The 25,397-nt window shown below is 45.9% G+C and overlaps 1 protein-coding gene across 8 annotated transcripts in view; it reads right to left on the bottom strand.

Moving 5' to 3' along the window:
- Positions 1-4,335: 4,335 nt before the first annotated feature.
- Positions 4,336-25,397, bottom strand: part of PLA2G6 (phospholipase A2 group VI) — a 593,695-nt gene continuing 572,633 nt past the window's right edge. For all 8 annotated transcript variants that reach the window (XM_078683792.1, XM_078683798.1, XM_078683782.1 and 5 more), the window contains 2 exons: positions 7,745-8,502; positions 4,336-7,681 (listed from right to left, as the gene is read on the bottom strand). In XM_078683792.1, the coding sequence (XP_078539918.1) occupies positions 8,361-8,502 (142 nt within the window). In that variant the 3' untranslated portion in view covers positions 4,336-7,681; positions 7,745-8,360. The remainder of the gene's footprint in view (positions 7,682-7,744; positions 8,503-25,397) is intronic.

Raw genomic sequence — 25,397 nt, 5'->3', positions numbered from 1 at the left:
CCCCAAGTTTGCAGCAAATCTAAAAACACCATGGGCACTTTTAGCCATTTTAGTGCGAATATTACTGAATTCATTGGACCATTTTCTATCTTTGGAAAAAGTTATACCAAGGTAACAGAATTTATGTACTTGTTGCACCTTTTCTTGATCAATAAAAAAAGCATTTAAAAATTTACTTTTAGCCCCACACGTCATAGTGTGTGTTTTCCCCTTATTAATGATCAGTTTTCTGTCTTTAATAAAGACAGAAAATCTATCGAGCAGACGCTGTAATCCGAAAGGGGTTCTAGAGAGCAAAACGGCATAGTCGGCGTATAGTAACACCGGAACGGGTACACCTTTGATCTGGGGGGCATCCGCTTTAACTTTTTTTTAAATTGCATCGATTCCGTTAATAAATAGTATAAAAAGTAGGGGGGCCAGTACACAGCCCTGTCTAATCTCTCTTTTGACACTAAATTTTGGGGTGCATTCACCTTTAACGCCGAAACGCACAGATGTTTGTAGTTTCCCTACAGCCTTGCGAGAAAAAAGATGATACCCTCTGGTGCTCCTAGCTGTAACAGGGTTGGCCATAAAATAGAGTGGTCAACCATGTCAAAAGCACTACTAAGGTCTGCAAAACAAAGGTACAGTGATCCTTGTTTTGCATCAGTATATTTCCCGATCAGTAAATCAAGGTTTATACACTGATCGAGTGTTCCCCGACCCTTTCTAAATCCATACTGACTGTCGGCAAGAATACCCTCTTGCTTGACCCATTCCTCTAGCCTAGCCAGCATGACTCTACTCATGATCTTAACCGAGGAGTCAAGAAGGGAAATGGAGCGATAATTTTTCACATCAGATCTACTGCCCTTTTTGTGTATTGGAATAATAATAGATTCCCCCCATGTTTTGGGGGCCTCGGTACATACTGCGGCGTTAAAAACAATGGCCATGAGAGGGCTCCACATCTCAGGGACTGCTTTATACACATCCACGGGCACCCCATCAGGGCCCTGGGCTTTCCCCCCCTTGCTAGCATGTATGGCAAGTTCCACCTCCCTAACCGTAATGTCCAATGGTAGAACTGCCCACCTTCTAAGGTTGGGATCTACACAGCTATTTGAATAAAAAATATCTGAAAAATGGGCAACCCAGCTATCACTCGGGACATTCGAGGTTAACTCTGGTATATTTTCTCCCTTCAGAAAAGGAGAGTTAACAGTAGCCCAAAACAGAGTACTGTTAGATAATTCGGCAGCTTGATTAAGTGAATCCCAGGCCAACTGCTGTAACTCACAACTCCTCAGTTTCAGGGCATGCTTATATTCTGCTCTTAAATTTCTTATATAATTAATGTCCCTCAGCCTTTTGGCAAGTGCATGTTTAAATTCAATTAATAGACTAGTGCACGTGTGGTCGAACCAACCTGTGCCGTTTCTACTCTGAACACTTTTGGACCTAGTGAACCTGGCATTAATGGATTTATTAATATTGTTAAAAGAGACTAAAACCTGCTTGTGGTCGGTACTATTATCAAGGATACAGGTAATATCTATCAGAAAGTCCCTGACAATAGTACCGATTAATTCATTGGCTTTGTCCCCTGCCCATCTTAGTCTAACTCCATTTGGTCTGTGTGGTTCCACATTGGTAACTGTAGTACCCTATTTATCAAAACTTCCCCCCCAAAAAATTGTTTCCAGGATGATACAATTGTGGTCACTTATAGAAGTTTCTTCAATCCTAGGTACAGCACAACTAGAAATTATGTTAGAAGAAATGATCACATGATCAATGACCGAACTAGTGTGCCGATTCTTAAAGGTAGGAATAGTTTCACCATTTTTATCTTTTGCAAAACCCAGAATTTCCAGATCATAGCAGCCCATAAATGAGTGTAGTGCCTCACCATAGCTGTTATGTCCAAAATGCAGGTCGTCAAATCCGGCATTATTTGTGAACCCACAGACTTTTTGTGTTGAAAATTCGTATAATAGGGTATTGAAATCGCCAACCCAAATGAAATCAAAAGAAACATTTACTTCTAAAATTAGATTTTCGATGGCACTTGTCAGATCATGTACTACTGTTACCCTTGAGCTTTCAAAAATGTTATTGTAGTAATTAACCAGTAGAATGTTACGTCCTTGATCCTCAAATAACCAGAGGATCTGCACATGTGCTCCCACGTTTATGTACCTTTTAACTACAATCGGGCAATAGATCGATACTAATATCAATAGACCACCTTTCGCTCTCCCAGGTCCAGTGCCCTGCGCCGACAGGTTGTAAGAAACAAACCCCTCAAAATTAACATCTTCCCTGCACCACGTTTCTTGGAAGCATAGGATATCATAGGTATTAATAAGGTCCGACCAGCCTACAACATTCCCCTTTGATTTCAACCCTGCAATGTTCCAGCTAGCAATTGTTATCCCTTTACCCGTTGTTCCAATGCTATCTGTTAACGTAATTACATTACTACCATCTTCCTCCCTTTGATTTCCACTTGATAGAACCCCAAGGTCATTGATCAGATCTAAGTTGTCCACCCGGATCGGCTCATGGCCCAACGTGTTTTCACTTATCTCAGTTACAGAGGTATCTGAGATCTCACACAAGGAGGGTTCGAGAACCTGGGGAAGTCAATCATTAGTGTCCAAGCTATTTAAGGCATGGAATCGATTTCGCAATGGGATATCCAGACCTGGCTGGAAGATAAATGGAAATTGCCTGATACTGTTACTGTCATTAGGGGGGCCTTTAATAAGGTGGCTATAAAAATAACCAAGTGGACGGGCACACACACTGTTATCAGCAATCGGTAAGGATGCTGCTCTTAACAAGATACTTCCTCCTCCAGTTTCTAGTGAAGTACACTTCTAGAAACCTCTTACTTTAAAAAACTGTCCTGAAGAAGGTGAAAGAATAACCTCTCACCGAAACGCTTCGTCGAATTTTAGTTTTCTTGTGATGTATGTTATTGGATAGTGTATGTTAAACATGCAAAGTTTTTAATCTGAAATGTGAGTATTGTGGTATACTGAATATATTCTTATACAGTTTTATTTACCTTGTTTTGTGTCTTTAAAAGTGTTGCTGACTTTATACATTGTGTACCGAATAATCGTATATATTATTCAAAGTGGTATATGTAGCCCATGATCCAAACATGTGTATGAATTGAATAGTGTTTTTTATCTTTGACTGAATTATGGTATACACAGCTAACCAGTGGGTTTTAGGTTTGGTTACCAAGCATAACACCCCTTGAACTCGTTTTTTTCAGGTATGTAATGTCTTATGAAGAAAAGAAACTATAAAGTACCCTTAAATTTCGTTGGTCTGTGAGCCTCTGAGATTTTTATGATATTGGATTTCTAAATCCCATGTTTTTATATCCTACAATTACCATTTCTATGTGAGGGCAGCCACTAATAGACACAACCCTTGTGCAGTGGGGGGGGGAGGAGAGGGCAGCTACTGACAGGCATCTGGCCAGTTCCTTATGCCCAACCTCCCATGCAACTAACTACTGGTCAAAGCCAAAGGTCACAGGTAGAGTGGTTGGATGGCTCTCATCCTCACATGCTGCCACCCTCTTACACAGCGAAAGTAGACTACATGATCTGGCATGCCCCCATGTGGCCAACCAATTCTGCACGTGGTTATCAATTGTGCACAGTAAAGGTTCCCAAAGGGAATGATCGGCGCAGGCACATCTCCTACTGTGCAAGGGCAATTGCTACACACAGAAGGGGGTGGCCCTGTGGCCAGGGTTGAGATCTAACCCTGCACCCAGCTCGCCATGCGGTCAGCCCTTACAGTACACAATCTTCATGTGTGCACAGTGGATGTTGGCTGAAGTCCAGGCCTGCATCGAGCCCAGTGCTCAACCTTCTCCAAGGTTTACACCTGGCCAGATCCTGAGCACAACCTTTCAGCATTTTTCAGAATTCACAAACCCACAGTCAGAAAAAAAATATATTTTTGAAAGAATTTGCAGAGTTGCAGAGCTTCAACCCTGGATTTGGTCCATGTATCTAACCAAAAATGTCCACTTGAAAGATAATCAAATACATTGGTGAAAAATGCCCTCCCCGCTTTTTACAATTTTATGGTCAGGATCTGCCCCTCTGAGACTTTGCTTCTCATTCGCACTGGGGTCAGGCTACGGTGCCTTGTCTCCCTAAAACTGCCCTGACACCTTCTTGAGATTGCTGGCTTCTGTGTGTGGTATCCTACAAGAGATGCTGACACAAACATTATCAATTATAACCAGGCAAGAAGATCATCCTGATTCTGGAAAGCTACACAAATCCTAAGCTGAACAAAGAAAATATTCTCTTGCGTAGTGAGATTCATTTATTGTTTCGATTTTGAATAAGTGCATCTGGATTCATGGATTATTTATAAATTAACAGTCAAGCTATACAACAGATTAATCCTTTTTTGAAATTCAAATATCTGTATAGAACATATTTAAGTCAAACCACAAAAAGCCATATTCTAAGTACATTTCTACATTCATCATTCCAACATTCACGTCAAGCTTGTGAACATTTTGTTGAACAGTTTTTGCTGTAGTGGAGAGCAAAGAATTGGGAGCTAGAATGGGAAAACCCAACTCCCCCCATTACGCTTCCTTCCCCCAAATTCTTTCCCTGCCTAGACAGATCTGCACGTTTGTGAAAGGCTGTAACTCAGCTGTTTGCACCAGCTGATGCCAAGTTCTGTGCAGGTTTGTCAAACAGCACCAAAGTTATTAGCACACCATAAACACCATTTCAGTGCAAAGTGAGATGTAAACATGGGCACAGTTGCTACTGCAAATGCCTGTTTACATGTAAGAGGCCTTCTCAGAGCTCTATGGTAGAAACAGACAGACCTGTGATGCAATAAATAAGTTCACTCTGGTTAGTCACAGCTCCCTAAAGTGCATAAACCCCGCTGCAAAGTCCATATCCCTCATCTGCCCCATGTATAGGTCCAGGTCAGAAAGGGATTCACCCATAAAATTGAGCCAATGACAATTTATAATCAAAACTTTGGATAATAAAGTATTAATCAAGTATTAATAAAACCGGCCATTTCCAAACTTTATTTTAAACCAACAATTTTTTTGTTCACATCCTAAATTCAAACACATTCTGTTGCAACGGCAAGGTGGAAATGTTTACAAAGATAACAGGTTCTGGATTCCACAGTGATCATTCCCTTTAAACTAATCTGTAAAGTGCTACTAGCTCCAGGCTTACCTGTCTTTCCTGTGAAGGGTATGCCTTCGCCTTTACGGTGTCCAGGAGTGGACCCTAGAAATTAATAGTATGTGACAATTTTAGGGATTATTTTGCCTTGTTCAGAGTAAGTCTGTTTTTTTTATAAATAATTGGTTACAAGCAGTTACTGAGTTTTTTGTGATGCCTGTAGGAGGATCTTAGATCATCAGGTATACCCAAACTTTGATGACTGATTAGTCAAAGTGGTGAAAATGTGCCACTACTAATGGCATACATTTCATGACTATTCTCGGAGCGGATTTTAATGGTGAACAGCTACTTCGAATCTTAGAAAGGTCCTAAGCATCGAATGGATGGGTCTGTTGTAGTAGATGTCTCAGAGGTCTTGGGACACCATAAGCTTATTTTTCATCATCAGCTTCAACACCTCTTTCATGGTGACCAAGCAGAGTGACTGTTTCATAAAAAATACATTGAGCAGATGGAGGGCCAAGATGGGTCTTAATCACCCCGATCTCTTCTTTTCGATTTGATCTGGAGTAGAAGGCTACAATGTGATGATTTTTTCCTATCCATAGCATGATGAGGATTTTGGTCTTTAGCAAGCACAGATGTGTGTGTGTGTCAGCTTGGGCAGGGATGTTTGTGGATGATAGGGGACAAACGCCAGAGCATGACTGAACTGGATGAGATCCAATATCCATTTATATGATCTGATTTGCACCCACGGTTTCCAGAAAGCAGGTAGTTCAGCCTGACTTTCCAGAGAACAGAACTAGTGAAATCCTCAATAATATTAGCAGTTGTAATGCAAATGTGATGGGTACAGGGTGGCCTTGAATTGCCAACTCCAAAATAACTAATTTCCACTGTCCCATATTGTTTCAATCATGGTCCCACAGCTGCCAAAGGATCCTATTCACAGACGCCGCCAATGTCTACATTGATTTTATAGAGAATTTTGTACCAAAGGGTTACTCCATATCTATAATCAATTTTGTTAAGCCCAGAATAAAATTAAATCAACTTCAAGCACGCTCTATTCCTTGAGTAACTATGGAAGTTGTTAACACAGCATGATGTCATCTAAATGGGTTAGTGGGTCAATTGTGAATGATCGACACATACACAGGGGCACATATACCTTGAAACATATTTAGCACTATTAGATATAGTATGTAGTAAGGACACAATAGAATGTGCAAACCGTTTCACACTGAAGGGTGGACTGCAAAGTATTGTCGTGGCAAATAGGTATTTAAGGTGGACAAGATAGTCGGACTAGCTTTTTAGCCCACTACTGTAACTATATATTTATGAGGTAAAAGTAGAATGGATTATACTGGAACTTTCCATCAGAGAGGGAATTCTGTAATTCTTGAGCATGAAATGATTTCCCATCCTATACTGCCCCGCTTAGGAGCTACTCGTCTAGGCAGCCAGAGGTTTTCTCAAAGAGCCGGACCGCAAAATAAAAAAGTCTGGGTACAAAGCTACTGGGCACAAAACCCATGTATATTTGGTAGAAAGTCTGTGAGGGCTTCATCTCTATAGAAAGGAAAGAATAGTCAAGGTTTTCTCTGGCAAGGCTCAGGACAGAAGGATGCCAGATAAATACAGCTCTCAATGCATGGGTATATCAGTGCAATATAAAGTCCCACATCATAGCATCAGCGAAGATGGACAGGACAATGCCAAGGATACATCTAATCAGAAATCAACAACAACCCAAAGGCTCAGAGTAGAAAAGCCAGTGCTGCCACCACAAACAGCAGAGCAGAAAGGCAGATACAAGACCATGGTTTGAAACAGTAATTTAGCCTCCTCCCCTAAAGGACCATTTAGAAAGTTTCCAAAATCAACTTGAACCATCTGGTAGGGCTCCAGTGATCACCCAGAAAATGTTCCACTCTCGACCATTCGGGGAGAGTCTTAAGCCCACTCTTGGCAACAGTCAGCAGAACAAGTTACTCATTATAATGGTCATTGATAAGTTTACTGGAAAAAAAGAGCATGCTTTGAGATCTACGACACAAGCCTATGCCACCACAAAAAGCCTAAGTGTCCACTGTAGGACCGTCAGGATGACATGATCTAGGGTGCAGGGATGCATAATGAATAGGTATTTATTGGGGAGTTAGCAGGCAGCAGCAGCACATTTATAACCTAGGGCGACACTCTCTGTCCTCAGGGTGGAGGCCTGCAGGGGCCCCAGGTGAAGCTGCAGCCCCATGGTATTCACCTCCTGAGCCAGCTCAGGAGGCATCTTTATAGCCATTTGGGGAATGCTAGGTAATCTAAGGTTGGGTCCCATGGGTCTTCCCCTGTACACGATGGTCAACACAGGATTCATAGTCGCCAAAAATGAAAGTTCCCATTTCAGTACCACGGCTAAGTGAAACTGCTGCTTTAAGACGCTGGGTGAATATAATTGTGGAGACACTGTATAAAGGCTAAGTGAAACTGCTGCTTTAAGACGCTGGGTGAATATAATTGTGGAGACACTGTATAAAGACACGCCACTATGCCCTCCAGTTCTCTCCCTGCACACAATCACCTACACTGGAGACACTGTTTCAGAGGGAAAAGTGGCATGATGCCTTGACAGCACAATGACGCAGGATACCCCCTCTCTCACTCCGTGTGCACCAAGATACAGAGGAGAAACCCTATACGGCACCACAGGACATATCTTCTGGGTGTAGAAGGGTTCTGCATGGTCCACGGACACAGAGCCCGAGTGGACCCTCCCGCCAGTTTGCATATCATATGACAGAGTGTGGAAGAGGGAAATGCTGCATGGTCAATAGAGGACACCCCCTGCCCCCAGACTTCAGCATGGGTGACACTATGAGAGTCGGAAGGGACACTTCCAATGAAATATTCAGGGACCATCCTGCCCAGCTTAAACTTTGGTACAACCAAAGATCCAAAGGGCCCCAATCAGTTTTCACCATGTACAGTATTGCAGTTTTGAGAAGAATGCTGCAGGCCACAGGAAGACCATATATTCCCTCCCTAAATCGTCAATAGCGAGGAGACGGACAGTCCAAAATAGAAAGCTTTATCCTAGAAGAGCCATCCCTGTCCCCAAGGTCATTAGGGAGCACCAGGGATTCCTTCGGCATTTCACTAGGAGAGTAGCTTTTGTACGAGACTCTGAAACAGCTCCCGGTGGTGATACACGTATATCTGGGTCTCCCACAGCATGTTCACCAAAATGGAGTCACTGACTTCATCCAGCATCACCTCTGTTTGTAACTGTGGGCTCAACCTGGGGGGAGAAGGTGATTAGAGAAATAGATTAAACTTGATTACCACCATCACCTGGCATAGATCCCCACAATGTACTGCATGCTTAGCATGTGCCTCCATGTTCAGTGTGCTCACAGGATGACACTTTTACACTAATACCCACCCACTGCCCCCTAAAAATTCACATCTCTTTCTGATCTCCAATAAGTGGTAAAAAACACCAAAGTATAAAAAGCTTCCCATATAAAAGACAGCAGGTTGGAAACGAAAGCACACATGTAACTAAAGAGAAAAACATATATACAACATTTAGCTCCTTTCTACAGTACTAGTTGGCATTTTGGGATAACTTCATAGTGCATTATAACAGACAGGAACATGCAGCATAAGCATTATTAGACAGTGCCTTATTAGGGTCAAGCAACAACAGTCAACATGCATTCTTCGATCTGGATAACCGGGAAGATGAGTTCAGGCAAAAAAAAATCCTTTGGTGGGGTGTGCGGGTGGGTTTTGGGTATGGACTGGCTGGAAAGATGGTGGACATGTGCAGCCGAGATCATGTTGTTCTACTGAGCCATCGTGCAGAATCTTCCTCTCCAAAGTTGAGAAGGACACCCCCCTACAGATGCCATTTATTGTCGCAAGGGGTCACAGCTGCGGTTTCTGGCTTGCCCCTTGTAACCATTGGCACTGCCTTCGTGACCCCTAGCCTCAGAGGTGGCAAAATCAGTGCTAAGAACACTGGGACAGCTCCGCATTCCTTATTTTCTGTCCGTTTCTCATTATGCTATTAGTGAAGAATACTGTATTTTCACTATTAGAGTAATAAAAAAAATGGAGCACACAAATCTGTAACGGGACCTTTGGTGGCAGCTGTTTTAAGTAAGAATGGTTAACAATGTTTATTTTGTGCGTGCTTGCGGGTGAGTGTGCTTATGTGAGAGAGCAAGTGTATATGTGAGAGAGCATGTGTATGAGTGAGCGCGTGCCTGTAAGGGAAAGAGAGTGAGAATCAGTGGCAAGTAGTGAGTGAGATTGTGACCCAAATTTACTATTTGATGCAGGACAACACTATGCCAAATTTGCTTCACTGCCTTGCAACAATGTGTGTGAAATAAAATGCACCACATCTAATAAAATATGGTGCATTTTTCCTGTCCCTATGCCCTGCTGCACTTTTGCTGCCATGCGCCATCAAACACACACCCTTGCGCCATAGTAGAAGGGTGTGTGCTTTTTCTGAAGCATAGAATTTACATTGGAAGGGGTCCTTTCCAGTACACAAACTATGCTTAAAGGGTTATCCCACTTTGTAGGTGTGCTGCAGAATACAGCACACATGCAAAGTTGGAAAAATTAAAACATTTCTCCTTGTTAGACATTGCTCGAGGAATCGTAAGACTTTGGTGCAAATTCCAGTCTGTCAATGTTTGTAGATAGGGATTTGCGTCAAAATCCAGAGGTGGTTGCATGGAAACTCACATTCACCACAAAAACAAAGTGGAATCCACTTAGACAGTTTGAGATGGTCCCTATTGTGGTGGGGAACACTCAGTGTTGTTTAAATACCTCTCACACACCAACAGGCCCCTTGGTGTCATGCTTCATCATAGGGGTCTTCGCACCCCTCTCCGGGGTGCGGCGTGCTGCGACCGACGACTACGTGGGAGCACTTTCTATTGGACTATGTGTGAATGTGTGTGGGGTAAAAGGACGTATGTGAGTGGTGAGTTTAAAGTGAGTGAAAGTTAAAAAATACCTGGCTCGTGGGGTAGAAAAATAAATTTGTATTAAGCCCCCGGCTGGTATTGTTAAAAGGGGTGCAGTGAGAGGTTGTGAGTGTATAGTTAAGTACACCAACCTCGTTTGTGCATCTATATGGACATGTTTCGGAGTTCAAAGCCTCCTTCAGGACGGGAATTGCACATAGACCCACCTTACTCACATGTGTATATGTATCAAAGTGTATTATACAAAAATTAAAGAAAAAAGTGAACTATAGGTGTAATGTACCTAGTCACTAAATCATTAACGTAGTCTTTCTTCGCCAAATCGGCGTGTAGTGAAGACCTAGAGGGAGAAAACGCATAATAACTCTTTTTCTCGCTATTCATTACTGTCATCCTCCAGGTAACGGTGACCTTAAGGAAAAGTGAGGTGTTGCTATGTACCACATATAGATCATGTGTTACTTAACCATGCAACCTGTAAAAAAATGACACAGACTAGACAAGGACACACATAAAACATATAGGGCCAGATGTAGGTAGCCAAATACCGGTCGGTAACGGCCGATTTTGGCCGTTACCGACCGGTATTTGGCTTTTGACATGTAGGTGGGTCGTTATTTACAGAATAGGTATATTTACAGATTCGGTAAAATTACCACTTCGGTATTTTACCGAATCGGTAAATATACCGATTCTGTAAATCCATATGTAGGTGGCACAGTTTGCAGTGCCATAGGCCCTTAGGCATTCTTATTTTACCACCCAATCCTATTGGGTGGTAAAATACTGAATTGCAGTGTACATGCACATCTGTGCATGTACACCTATGCCATGTGACACACAGACATGCCCTTAGGGCATGTATGTGTGCCACATGGCACACAAGCCTGCAATTGGGGTGCTACAGGGTGTCAAAGTGACACCCAGTTCCCCCTGCCAGGATTCGGTATTTACCGATTCTGTAAATACCGAATCTGTATTTCCCATTGATTCCTATGGGCTTCAAGGCCCATAGGAATCAATGTGAAATACCGATTCGGTATTTACAGAATCGGTAAATACTGAATCTTACCGAATCGGTAATTGAAAAATAAGAATTACCTACATATGCCTCCTTCCTATTTACCTACTCTTAAATACCGAATCGGTATGATTCGGTATTTAAGAGTCGGTAAATAGGAATTACCTACATCTGGCCCATAGTGCACACGTGTTGGTAACATGTTCATTCCTACTGCTGGAGCAGGAGAGATAAAGAAAATGATCTTACTCAATATACAAGGATAAAGTGCCTCATGAGCCTTTTACGTATTGGAGGGTTCCATCAGGCACAATAGGACGATCTGAAATAATGAGAAGGACTCATTATAATCCATACTGTACCAAGAAAACTCTATTGCTCCCCACCTTTCAGTGGTTTCTCAAGCGTCTAACTCGCGGTTACTTGGACGAAATTCGACCTCCTTCCCTCAAAGTGGCTCCGATGATACTGCCACTGAGAGCGGGCGGGTCTTTTATGCACCTCGTAATTGGTAAAGTGCCGGTAATTGGTAGCGTAATTGAGCCCATATTAGGGTTGGCCGGAATAAGACAGTATCCGGTACTGCGCGGTTGCTAAGACGCTATCGTTTTATGCATGCGTAGTGCTGAGTGTCTTCTTAGGCACTGACTTCTTCGTGATTGTGCGCGGTGATAATTCTGACTCGCATGTAGTCTTGCGCATGCGCAGATGTCTAAGCGCTTCCTTCGTCTCGTAAGTCGATAATGATCTGATAGTTAAAGCTTGCAGGCTTTGCAAAAGACCCCGATATCTGGCGGGACTTCTATTTCGGTTATCGCACCGTTTGTTGGATTCACGGAAATGTCACTAGCATTGTACAAACACTCTGATATTAGTTATTAGTTGTGCATGCGCAATGGTAGGCTCTCATCGGAAGGATTCTATTGCGCATGCACAGATAGGACATTAGGGCAGGCAGATTTCTTTATGAGAAAGCATACAAGTATTGCCAACTAGCCTACATTCGTGTTAGTGATTATCCGAGTCTTTTAGGTGGATGGTTAACATACATAGAGGTCTGCTCGTCCGCACTGTCTGTCGGAGCATAGTGTCTGAAAACAAAAGCTAACCATTTCTAGGTGTAATCAGTGTCTGTTGACATAAGGTATGTCCAGTGTTATCAGATAGTGTCTCTGGTGAGTTGAGGGCCATGAGTGACATTTGCATGTCATCGTAGTTGTCCCCACAGAATGTCATCATTAAGGCCTACAGTATGGGTACCCAAACGGAATACCCATCTCTGTTCTTTTTCAAAAAGGCCTGTCTCGGTAGGTAGCTGTTCGATGACAGTCCATAGGAGATCATTTACACAATGTTGCTCGGTGAGAAAATGGGTGGCCATCTTAGTTGTGGATTTTTTGCATCTGACATTGCTTTTATGTTCGTTCATCCTGGTTTTTACGGCCCTGGTGGTCATGCCCACATATTCCAGGCCGCATAGGCATGTGATCAGATAAACAAAGTTTCTGCTAGTGCAGTTGGTGAAGGCTTGTTGTTCCCATTTGCTCCCATTTCTGAATGTGAGATTATGACTTTTCTTCGTTAGGTGGCAGCTACCACAGTTCCCACAGGGATAATGTCCTTGCAACCCCTGTAGCCTAGTTTGTTGGTTTGGTATTATTTTAGGTCTAGTGTGGACCAGGACATCTTTCAAATTTTTTCCACGTCTGTGGGCAAATAGAGGTTTCTCTAGATTCTCCAATGTGCCACTGGTTAGGATCCTCCAGTGATTGTTGATCATTTTCGACACCTGGTTCGAATGTGAACTATACGTAGTGACACACACTAGTCTCTCTTGGCTACTCTCTGAGGGTACCTTGTCCTCCAGGAGGGCATCGCGGTTATTGTTCCGTGCCCTTTTCATTGCCGAGTTAATCACTCGGTCAGGGTAAGGTCTCTGTTTAAGTTTATCTTTCAGATCCAGGGCCTGAGCTTTGTACTTATCAATGTCACTGCAGTTGCGTCGTAGACGTAAGAACGATTATGCTACTTACCAGTATGCATCTGTTCTTGGCATGTAGGGATGCTGACATTCATATCTTGTGCATAGATCGCCGCCTAGTGTTGGGTCCGGATGATTACACATTGTTGTCCTGGAAGAGTCTTCGAAGTATCACGAGATAGGTGGCTCCTCCCCTGGACTACAGTGCGCATGGGCATCGACTCCATCCTTAGATTGTTTTTAGCCATTGTGGCAAAGATGGAGTGTAACACCGTGAGTGATGACCATGCTAAGAGTAAATGTAAGTGCTGCAGCCGCTACAGGCGCCGGGGAGGAGGGCAGGCGATATGAATGTCAGCAGCCCTACATGCCAAGAACAGATGCATACTGGTAAGTAGCATATTCGGTTCGAGGCATGTGGGCTGCTGAATTCATATCTTGTGCATAGAATACCTAGCAGTCCCTCCATTAGCGGCGGCCGCCTGTGCCAGCTGCAGCAGTTTGAAAAAGTGTTTTAAGAACAGCCTGCCCTACAGCTGCCTGCTGTTTGGAGTGCACCTCTAGTAGTGTTTTGTAAATGTGTGTGTGGTAGACCATGTGGGCTGCTCTACATATGTCTTCTAAAGGAATATTTCCAAGGAAAGCCATGGAGGCCCCCAACTTTCGCGTGGAGTGGGCCCGTGGGGGAACTGTTAATGTGCGCTTGGCTTTTTGATAGCAAATTTGAATGCACTTAACGATCCACCTGGCTATACCTGCTTTGGAAATGGGGTTGCCTTTGTGTTGTGGCGAAAAAGGCAACAAACAGTTGTTTTGTTTTCCGAAAATCTTTGGTCCTATCAATGTAGTACATTAGAGCTCTTTTGACGTCCAGTGTGTGGAGCTTCCTCTCCGCCACGGACTCTGGATTGTGGAAGAACACCGGCAGTTCTATAGTCTGATTGATATGGAACTGTGAAACCACCTTAGGAAGAAACTTAGGGTTAGTACGGAGTACCACCCTGTTGGAGTGAATCTGTATGAATGGCTCCTGGATAGTGAGTGCCTGCAGTTCACTAACACGTCGCAGCGATGTGATTGCTATGAGGAAAGCCACTTTCCACGTCAAGAACTGAATCTCGCATGAGTGTTGAGGCTCAAAAGGTGGACCCATCAGTCTGGTGAGGACCACATTTAGGTTCCATTCAGGAGCCGGTGGGTTCCGGGGAGGAATAACGTGGTTGAGTCCCTCCAGAAAGGCTCTAATGGTAGGTACCCTGAAAAGCGAAAGGTGCTGCCTGTTTTGGAGATAAGCTGCAATTGCGGACAAATGTATACGAATGGAAGCATATGCTAGATTGCATTTGTATAGATGTAACAGATAACAAATGATGTTGTGGGTAGATGCATCTAGCGGGTTGATGTTGTGGTCTGCACAGTAAATGACAAACCGCTTCCATTTTGCCGCATAACACGCCCTGGTGGTAGGCTTTCTTGCCTCTCTTATGATATCCATACAGTCGGGAGGCAAGTTGAGGTAGCCAAACTCTAAGACCTCAGGAGCCAGATCGCCAGGTTTAGCTGTTGCAGATCTGGATGCTGAATGTCGCCATGGTTCTGCGTCAAAAGCCTGGGTGTGAGGTGCAGCCTTTGATGCGGCACCACGGATAGTTCTAGGAAAGTGGTGTACCATGGTTGGCGTGCCCACGTTGGAGCAACCAGGATGAGTGTCATCGAGTGTTGCTTCAGCTTGCGTGCCACCAGCGGTATGAGAGGTGCTGGGGGAAAAGTGTACGCAAATAAGCCTGACCATTTCATCCATATCGCATTGCCTTGCGACTGTGGGTATGGAAACCTGGCGGCAAAGCTTTGGCATTTGGCGTTTTCCTTTGTGGCGAACAGGTCTATCTCTGGATGACCCCACTGCTGGAAGTACGGGTGGAGTACAGATGGATGTATCTCCCACTTGTGCATTTGGTGGCTGTGCCTGCTGAGCAGGTCCGCCATCTGATTGTCCTTGCCCGGGAGGTGTTCCGCCATGAGGAAGATGTTTCTCTGGATGGCCCACTTCCACATGCTCTGAGCCAGATGAGACAACTGTGGAGAGTGTGTACCTCCCTGCTTCTGTATGTAGTACATGGCCGTCATGTTGTCCGTCCGGATCAACACAACCTTGTTGCACAGATGTACTTTGAATGCTTTCATTGCCAAGAAGATTGCCATCAGTTCTAGAAGGTTGATGTGCATCTTCTTCTGCTGCGCTGTCCATAGTCCCTGCACTGTGTAGTGGAGTACATGAGCTCCCCATCCCTGAAGAGATGCGTCCGTTGTCAGAATAATCTGTGGCACAGGCTCTTGGAACGGTCGGCCCTTGCAAAGGTTTTGTGGAGTCCACCAATGCAGAGAGTTGTATGCACGACCGGTCACCAACACTAGGTCTTTTAACTGTCCGTGAGCCTGGTTCCACTGACGTGCTAAGCACTCCTGAAGCGGACGCATATGTAGTCTCGCGTGCGGGACTATGAAGATGCAGGAGGCCATCATGCCTATCAACTGCATGAACACTCGTGCCGGAAGCGAGTGGTGTGGTCTGAATTTTTGTATCAACCATTGAATTCTGTTGATTCTCACTGAATTTGGCTGTGCCTTGGCTGCCAGAGTATCTATTGTCGCGCCCAGATACTGCCGTACGTGGGCGGGCTGAAGGTGGGACTTTGGATAATTCAGTGAAAACCCCAGATCGTGAAGAAGTTGAATGGTGTGGGACATGTGGGCGGCACACTGCCTGTCCGACTTTGCTTGGATAAGCTAGTCGTCCAGATAAGGGTAGACGTGAACGTTCTGTCTCCATAGGTGTGCAGCCACTGTCGCCAGGCATTTTGTAAACACCCTGGGTGCCGTCGTCACTCCGAAAGGGAGGACCTTAAATTGATAATGTCGATTTTGAATGGTGAACCTGAGGTATTTTCTGTGTGACGGGTGTAGCGGAATATGGAAATATGCATCCTTCAGATCTAATGTTGCTAGGAAATCCCCCTGACTGAGTAGCGGTAGAACCTGCTGCAATGTGAGCATGTGAAAGTGTTCTGATAGGATGTACCGGTTCAGGGGCCTGAGGTCCAGTATAGGTCTGAGGGACCCGTCCTTTTTTGGGATTAAGAAGTACAGCGAGTACACCCCTGTACCTCTTGCCTCCACAGGCACGAGCTCTATTGCTCCTTTTTGCAGCATGACGACCACCTCCTGCTGCAATAAGTGCAAATGCTCTGTGGACATAGGACGGTGTTTTGGGGGTATGTTGGGTGGAGTGGATGTTAACTCCAGACAATAACCGTACTGGATAAGCTTTCTCGCCCACCTGTCTGTAGTGATGGATGTCCAGACTGGTAGGAACTGCTGCAGTCACCCCCCGACCAGTGTGGTATGGTCGGGGGGCAGTGACAAGGCGTCACTGTTAGTGGCGGAGGATTGGGAGCTGTTGTTTCCACGACCTCTGCCCTTGGTGCTGTTTCCACGATAGCCACCTCTACCTTGTTTGTTGTCGGTGGTTTGCGCGCCTCCTTTACTGTATTGTGTCTGCTGTGACAGCTGGCCTCTGGAAACTGCTCTTTTGTTTGAGCGACGAAAGAACCACCCCTAAACTGCTGGGACTGTAGAGCCCCCATAGACTTTGCAGTCTCAGTGTCCTTTTTGATTTTTTCCAAGGTGGTGTCCACCTCGGGTCCAAATAAGTGATCAGGGTTTACAGGCTGATTTAGTATGGTGGTTTGTATCTCGGGCTTGAAGCCGGAGATTCTCAGCCAGGCATGTCTGCGCAACATTACACTTGTGTTAATCGCCCTGGCCGCGGTGTCTGCTGCGTCCAGCGCACACTTGATAGATGCATTTGATATAAGCTTCCCTTCCAGTATGAGCATCTCTGCTGCCTCCTTATATTCATCTGGCAAGTGTTGTAACAGGGTTTCAAGTGTATCGTAATGAGCCCTGTCATATCTGGCTAAGAGTGTCTGAGTGTTGGAAATGCTCCAGATATTGGCCGCTTGCGCTGCCACCCTTTTCCCTGATGTTTCTAGCACTTTAGATTCTTTATCAGGGGGAGGAGCATCACCCGTTGTTTGCAAGTTTGCCCTCTTCCGGGCATTTGAAACAACCAGAGAGTCCAACGGCAACTGTCCCTTGATATAGGTAGGGTCCCCAGGTGCTGGCTTGTACTTCTTCTCAATCCTGGGGTTAATCACCCTAGCTCTGGTGTTTTCCTTAAAAATGTCTCCAGCATGTTTTAAGACACCCTTTAGCATAGGCAGAGTCTTGACAGTTCTCTCCGAGGTGGAGAAGGTGTCAAACAAAAAATCAACTTCAATAGGGTCAGCATGGAGCTGGACATCATGATTTTTGGCTGCCCTTTCAATAAGCGCATTAAACGCCGCCGAGTCTTCAGTAGGCGAGGTTTTTACAGCATACGCTTGACTGTCCGGGGCAGTGTGTGGATCTCCTGGGTCAGCAGCGTCTGCCCAGGGTTCATTGTGATCTTCAGGATCAGTGTCCATAGGATAACTGTACTCCTCATTGTCACCTTCACCTGTCTCCACATCCGAGTAAGTTGGCAAGATAGGAGCAGTGTCTTGGTCATGTGTTGAAATAGGCTCAACAAGAAGAGGTGAAGTAGTAGAATCCTTCTTCTTTTTTAATGGAATTGTATATGACTCCATAGGCTGTTCAGGGGCGATCTTTCTTTTATAAATAGAAAGTCTACCCGTGTCTGCGTCGATGAATTGCCTCGACTGCTCTTCAAGCGGGGGCTGTCGATGCTTTGTGACAAGGTCCGCAGTTGTAGGCTTCGGCCCCGTGGACACCCTCTTGGACGCTTCGACGGCCGGTTTATGGGCGAAGGCTTTAGGTACCACTTTCGGCGGCAGCATGAACTGGATGGGTGCCGACGATTTTGGAGGTTTAGTGGGAGGCTTCGGTGTTGGAGTGTCCTTCGGTCCGACAGAAGAAGCCTTCTCCTTAATGCGTTTCAGCGATTCCGACACCTGCTTGGAGAAGGAGGCGGACGGCTGTGTCGACTCTACGGGTTCCTTCGAGGCACCGCCAGGTGTGGGCTCGAGGTTCGTACTGCTTATAGCCTTATCCGGTCGACGCGTAGGATCTAGGACCTTCCGAGCCCCGAGTCCTTTTTTAGTATCGACGGCCTTCGGCACCGACTTTTTCGGGTTGACGTCCTTGACCCGTTTGTTCTGTGTCGCAGTCTTCGGCCCGACACCCTTCAGCGACCTCACCGGGTCGACACCACTCTTCTGCTTCGTCGGTGCCGAGAGTTCGGAGGACTTCGAGCCGACATAAGCAATACGCACTTTCGGTTTCGATTTCGCCTCCAGTGCTTGAGGGTGAGTAGACACCGAAGCTTTCTCTTTCGGTTTCGATCGGTCAACCAGTGGCTCTTTAGAAATGTCCGTAGCCGGGCCCTGAGGCGAGGCTGTAGAACTGAGTGTACGATCTCGGGTAAGGCCATGTGGCGATCCCTCGACCTGAGCCTTATTGAGTGTGTCGGTCTGGGGCCCCGTACCAACGATCGGGCCTTGCTCTTCGCCCGAGCTATCTTCTCCGGCCCCAAAGGCCACATCGTCGTCTCCTACCTCGTCGACGACGTCATCAATATCGACCATCTCGACATCTGCGTCGTAGTCGATCTCCGATGCAGGATCCGACTCTCGAACTTCCTGCTCGACTCCATCATCCTCTTCGGTATCGAAAATGTTCACCGGGTCAGGTGCCGTCTGCTGGGCCTCCTTGCGCGCTGCACGTCGAAATTGAATCGTCTTCTTGGAGCGAAAACGAGAACAAGCCATACAGCTGGCTTCATCGTGATCCGGAGACAGGCACTTGTTGCACACCGGGTGGACGTCGATATGAGGATATTTGGAGTTGCAAACGGGACATCTCTTGAACGGGCTCCGTTCCATGATGGTTCGTCAATAAGGCCTCTGGCGTCGACCGGGCCTTCAGTGCCGAAAGCCACGCGGCTCCTTCGGCGGTTCGGCTCGGAAACTGAGCTGAAACAAGAACTGGCACCAATCGCAAAACAATACCGACGATAACTAAAGGCCTTTTGGCCAAAAAGAAAGTTTACTATCGATTCCGAACTTGAGTTAACTAACATGCATCCGAACCCAATGGCGGAAAAAACAATCTAAGGATGGAGTCGATGCCCATGCGCACTGTAGTCCAGGGGAGGAGCCACCTATCTCGTGATACTTCGAAGACTCTTCCAGGACAACAATGTGCAATCATCCGGACCCAACACTAGGCGGCGATCTATGCACAAGATACGAATTCAGCAGCCCACATGCCTCGAACCTGCCCATAGGGTAGGTTCTCTCTCAGGTGGCGAGGATGAAAGCTATCAAACCGTAGCAGACAGTTTCTGGCTGTTGGCTTGAAATGCGTTTCTGTTTTCAGGGAACCTGCCTCGTGATATAGATTGAGGTCCAGGAAAACCATGGAGTTGTTAGACATGGTGTGGGTGAACTTGAGATAAGGGTTTTGATTGTTGAGCCATGTCAAGAAGTCGGTCACTGACTGGCTGTCTCCGTTCCAGATGACCAGCACGTCATCAATATATCGTTTCCATGTTTGGATGTTCTCTCTGTAGGGGTTGTCTAGATGAAGGATTTTTGTTGCCTCCAAATGGTGGACATATAGTCCCGCCAGACTCGGCGCAAAAGTACTGCCCATACTTGTGCCATGGCATCGGAGGTATAGGGTGCCTTCATATTCAAAGAAGTTTCTGGTTAATGCGGTCGATATACATTCCATCACTACACCACGGGGGGTTTTGTGCTGCCAAGTAGTTGAGTGCAGTACCTCCTCAATGATGAGGAGAGTCTCGTCATGCGGTAAGCTGGTGTAGAGACTCTCCACATCTAGACTCAGTAGCATCTGAGTGTCTGGATTAAAGGGGATATCCTTCAGCAGCTGTAGGACTGCCTTAGTGTCCTTCAGATAAGTATCTGTTGCCTGAACCAGAGGTCGGAGGAATGCGTCTGCGAACTTGGACAGGGGTTCCAGGATCGAAGTGATTCCTGAGACAATCGGTCTGCCTGGTGGACTTGTCAGGTTTTTATGTACCTTTGGTAGGCAGTAAAAATAGGGTGTTCTGGGATCCCTTTGAGCTAAGATATCCCCTTTAATCCAGACACTCAGATGCTACTGAGTCTAGATGTGGAGGGTCTCTACACCAGCTTACCGCATGACGAGACTCTCCTCATCATTGAGGAGGTACTGCACTCAACTACTTGGCAGTACAAAACCCCCCGTGGTGTAGTGATGGAATGTATAGCGACCGCATTAACCAGAAACTTCTTTGAATATGAAGGCACCCTATACCTCCAATGCCATGGCACTAGTATGGGCAGTACTTTTGCGCCGAGTCTGGCGGGACTATATGTCCACCATTTGGAGGCAACAAAAATCCTTCATCTAGACAACCCCTACAGAGAGAACATCCAAACATGGAAACGATATATTGATGACGTGCTGGTCATCTGGAACGGAGACAGCCAGTCAGTGACAGACTTCCTGACATGGCTCAACAATCAAAACCCTTATCTCAAGTTCACCCACACCATGTCTAACAACTCCATGGTTTTCCTGGACCTCAATATATATCACGAGGCAGGTTCCCTGAAAACAGAAACGCATTTCAAGCCAACAGCCAGAAACTGTCTGCTACGGTTTGATAGCTTTCATCCTCGCCACCTGAGAGAGAACCTACCCTATGGGCAGTTCTCACGTCTACGACGCAACTGCAGTGACATTGATAAGTACAAAGCTTAGGGCCTGGATCTGAAAGATAAACTTAAACAGAGACATTACCCTGACAGAGTGATTAACTCGGCAATGAAAAGGGCACGGAACAATAACCGCGATGCCCTCCTGGAGGACAAGGTACCCTCAGAGAGTAGCCAAGAGAGACTAGTGTGTGTCACTACATATAGTTCACATTCGAACCAGGTGTCGAAAATGATCAACAATCACTGGAGGATCCTAACCAGTGGCACATTGGAGAATCTAGAGAAACCTCTATTTGCCCACAGACGTGGAAAAAATTTGAAAGATGTCCTGGTCCACACTAGACCTAAAATAATACCAAACCAACAAACTAGGCTACAGGGGTTGCAAGGACATTATCCCTGTGGGAACTGTGGTAGCTGCCACCTAACGAAGAAAAGTCATAATCTCACATTCAGAAATGGGAGCAAATGGGAACAACGAGCCTTCACCAACTGCAATAGCAGAAACGTTGTTTATCTGATCACATGCCCATGCGGCCTGGAATATGTGGGTATGACCACCAGGGCCGTAAAAACCAGGATGAACGAACATAAAAGCAATGTCAGATGCAAAAAATCCACAACTAAGATGGCCACCCATTTTCTCACCGGGCAACATTGTGTAAATTATCTCCTATGGACTGTCATCGAACAGCTACCTACAGAGACAGGCCTTTTTGAAAAAGAGCAGAGATGGGTATTTCATTTGGGTACCCATACTGTAGGCCTTAATGATAACATTCCGTGGGGACAACTAGGATGACATGCAAATGTCACTCATGGCCCTCAACTCACCAGAGACACTATCTGATAACACTGGACATACCTTATGTCAACAGACACTGATTACACCTAGAAATGGTTAGCTTTTGTTTTCAGACACTATGCTCCGACAGACAGTGCGGACGAGCAGACCTCTATGTATGTTAACCATCCACCTAAAAGACTCGGATAATCACTAACACGAATGTAGGCTAGTTGGCAATACTTGTATGCTTTCTCAAAGAAATCTGCCTGCCCTAATGTCCTGAGTCGCTGTGCTATCTGTGCATGCGCAATAGAATCCGTCCGATGAGAGCCTACCATTGCGCATGCGCAACTAATAACTAATATCAGAGTGTTTGTACAATGCTAGTGACATTTCCGTGAATCCAACAAACGGTGCGATAACCGAAATAGAAGTCCCGCCAGATATCGGGGTCTTTTGCCAAGCCTGCAAGCTTTAACTATCAGATCATTATCGACTTACGAGACGAAGGAAGCGCTTAGACATCTGCGCATGCGCAAGACTACATGCGAGTCAGAATTATCACCGCGCACAATCACGAAGAAGTCAGTGCCTAAGAAGACACTCAGCACTACGCATGCATAAAACGATAGCGTCTTAGCAACCGCGCAGTACCGGATACTGTCTTATTCCGGCCAAACCTAATATGGGCTCAATTACGCTACCAATTACCAGCACTTTACCAATTACGAGGTGCATAAAAGACCCGCCCGCTCTCAGTGGCAGTATCATCGGAGCCACGTTGAGGGGAGGAGGTCGAATTTCGTCCAAGTAACCGAGAGTTAGACGCTTGAGAAACCACTGAAAGGTGGGGAGCAATAGAGTTTTCTTGGTACAGTATGGATTATAATGAGTCCTTCTCATTATTTCAGATCGTCCTATTGTGCCTGATGGAACCCTCCAATACGTAAAAGGCTCATGAGGCACTTTATCTTTGTATATGGAGTAAGATCATTTTCTTTATCTCTCCTGCACCAGCAGTAGGAATGAACATGTTACCAATACGTGTGCACTATATGTTTTATGTGTGTCCTTGTCTAGTCTGTGTCATTTTTTTACGGTTGCATGGTTAATTAACACATGATTTATATGTGGTACATAGCAACACCTCACTTTTCCTTAAGGTCACTGTTACCTGGAGGATGACAGTAATGAATAGCGAGAAAAAGAGTTAATATGCGTTTTCTCCCTCTAGGTCTTCACTACACGACGATTTGGCAAAGAAAGACTACGTTAATGATTTAGTGACTAGGTACATTACACCTATAGTTCACTTTTTTCTTTAATTTTTGTATAATACACATTGATACATATACACATGTGAGTAAGGTGGGTCTATGTGCAATTCCCGTCCTGAAGAAGGAGGCTTTGAACTCCCAAACATGTCCATGTTGACGCACAAACGAGGTTGGTGTACTTAACTATACACTTACAACCTCTCACTGCACCCCTTTTAACAATACCAGCCGGGGGCTTAATAAAAATGTATTTTTCTACCCCACGAGCCAGGTATTTTTCAACTTTCACTCACTTTAAACTCACCACTCACATTCGTCCTTTTACCCCACACACATTCTCACATAGTCCAATATAAAGTGCTCCCACGTAGTCGTCGGTCGCAGCACGCCGCATCCCGGAGAGTGGTGCGAAGACCCCTATGACGAAGCATGACACTAAGGGGCCTGTTGGTGTGTGAGGGGTATCTAAACAACACTGAGTGTTCCCCACCACAATAGGGACCATCTCAAACTGTCTAAGTGGATTCCACTTTGTTTTTGTACTATACTCGGGGAGACTGAATCGACTTTCCTCTCCCTCCCTCTTCTGTTAGAAATAAATCACATTCACTGCCACTGGAACACAGCCAAGAGCAATTAGGCAATACTTTTGGGATACGATCAATGCAAAATGTGCGTTGGTATAGTAAATCCCACCCTAACACAAAAGTGACGCAAACACGATGCAAAGTGTTAGAAAACCTGGGTCTGAGTGTCAGTACGTGTGTGTGAGATTAGGAGTGAATGTACGTGAGTGAGTAAGAATAAATAAGAATGAGAGTAAGGGGGTGTAAGAGAGGGTGAGTGTTATGTTACTGCCCTGTGTTCCTTAAAGAAATCACTGTCAAGGGTGATATGATGTCACTCCTTTTGATGTCATTAAGGTCACAGAGTATGGGATGTCACCTCCCCCACCCCCCAGCATTTTGATGAATCGACGCCCATGTACCCCCTAAAGATGAGGAGTGGGTGTGTCCACAACGAACATAACAATTGTGGCAGCTGTGGAGAGGTAATAATAATAATAATAATAATAATAAGGGAAATTTGTAGAGCGCCTGGTTACGCACAACGTCGTGTCCCCGCGCTGTAGTGAGTGGAATCAACAGAGTCATAGCCACCGAAGTCGGCCCGGCTTACTGCGTGTAAAGGTGAGTTTTTAACTTCTTCCTGAAGCCCAGTTCAGAAGGCTCTAGGCGAAGTTCCAGTGGCAGGGCATTCCAGCTTTTCGCAGCCAAATATCTAAAGGACCTACCCCCCATGCGTGCCTTTTTTATCCTGGGGACCTTCAATAGCCCTGTACAGGAGGAACGCAGAGCGCGCACAGGCGCGTACCGGGTGACCAGGCCCTGGGAGCGGAGCCGGTGCCTTACCGCACAAAATGTGGTGGCACGTACAGAGAGCCTTAAACTCAACCCTGCTCCTTACTGGGAGCCAGTGAAGGGCCTGGAGGTCTGCCTTTGACGCCGATCTTTTAGGAAGCTTCAAGACCAAGCGTGCCGCAGCATTTTGCAGCACCTGGAGGCGGTTGATGACCTTTCCAGTGGCCCCCAGATAAAGCAAGTTGCCATAATCCAGACGCAATGTGACGAGGGCATGCACCAGCGTCCTTCGGGCTGCTGTTGGAAGAAGATCGAGAACTTTCCGCAAGCTTTTCAGGACGCCCAAGCATACCCCCACCACACGGTCTATCTGAGGTCCAAAAGACAGATCGGCGTCCTGACAGGGTGTGGGAGCATCCCCCAGACAGGGTGGCCACCATGCCGATGACCAAACAGACGGGCCCCCTCCCACCACGAACACCTCAGTCTTGCTGCCGTTTAACTTCAGGCAATTGGCGGGCATCCAGGTAGCCAGCTCCTGCATGCAGGCTCTGAATCTGTCCGCCGCAAGACTGGGCGCGCGCGATAGGGAGATGACCAGCTGCGTGTCATCGGCATAGGACACTATGTGCAGGCCGTGGCTTTCGACAATGGACGCCACCGGGGAGACATACAGATTGAATAAGGTTGGGCTCAGGGATGAGCCCTGAGGCACGCCCTGACCCAAACCAATCTACCTTGAGTAGCAGTCTCCCTGTCAAACCTGAAAGCCTCTCCCTGTCAAAAAAGACTGGATCGATTCGAGCGCAGCCCCTGATATCCCTCCATCACTCAGACACTGTAGCAAGGTGGTATGAGCTACAGTGTCGAATGCTGCACTTAGGTCCAAAAGGATGAGAGCCATAGTCTGGCCCTCATCCACCCCCTGGCGTATGGTCTCCACCGCCATCAATAGCGCCGATTCAGTAGAGTGGCGGGGACG

This window comes from Lissotriton helveticus, chromosome 1_1, assembly GCF_964261635.1.
Source record: "Lissotriton helveticus chromosome 1_1, aLisHel1.1, whole genome shotgun sequence".
Classification (NCBI taxonomy): domain Eukaryota; kingdom Metazoa; phylum Chordata; class Amphibia; order Caudata; family Salamandridae; genus Lissotriton; species Lissotriton helveticus.
Note: the sequence above shows the minus strand (reverse complement) of the source record. Positions and strands in the feature narration are given on the sequence as shown.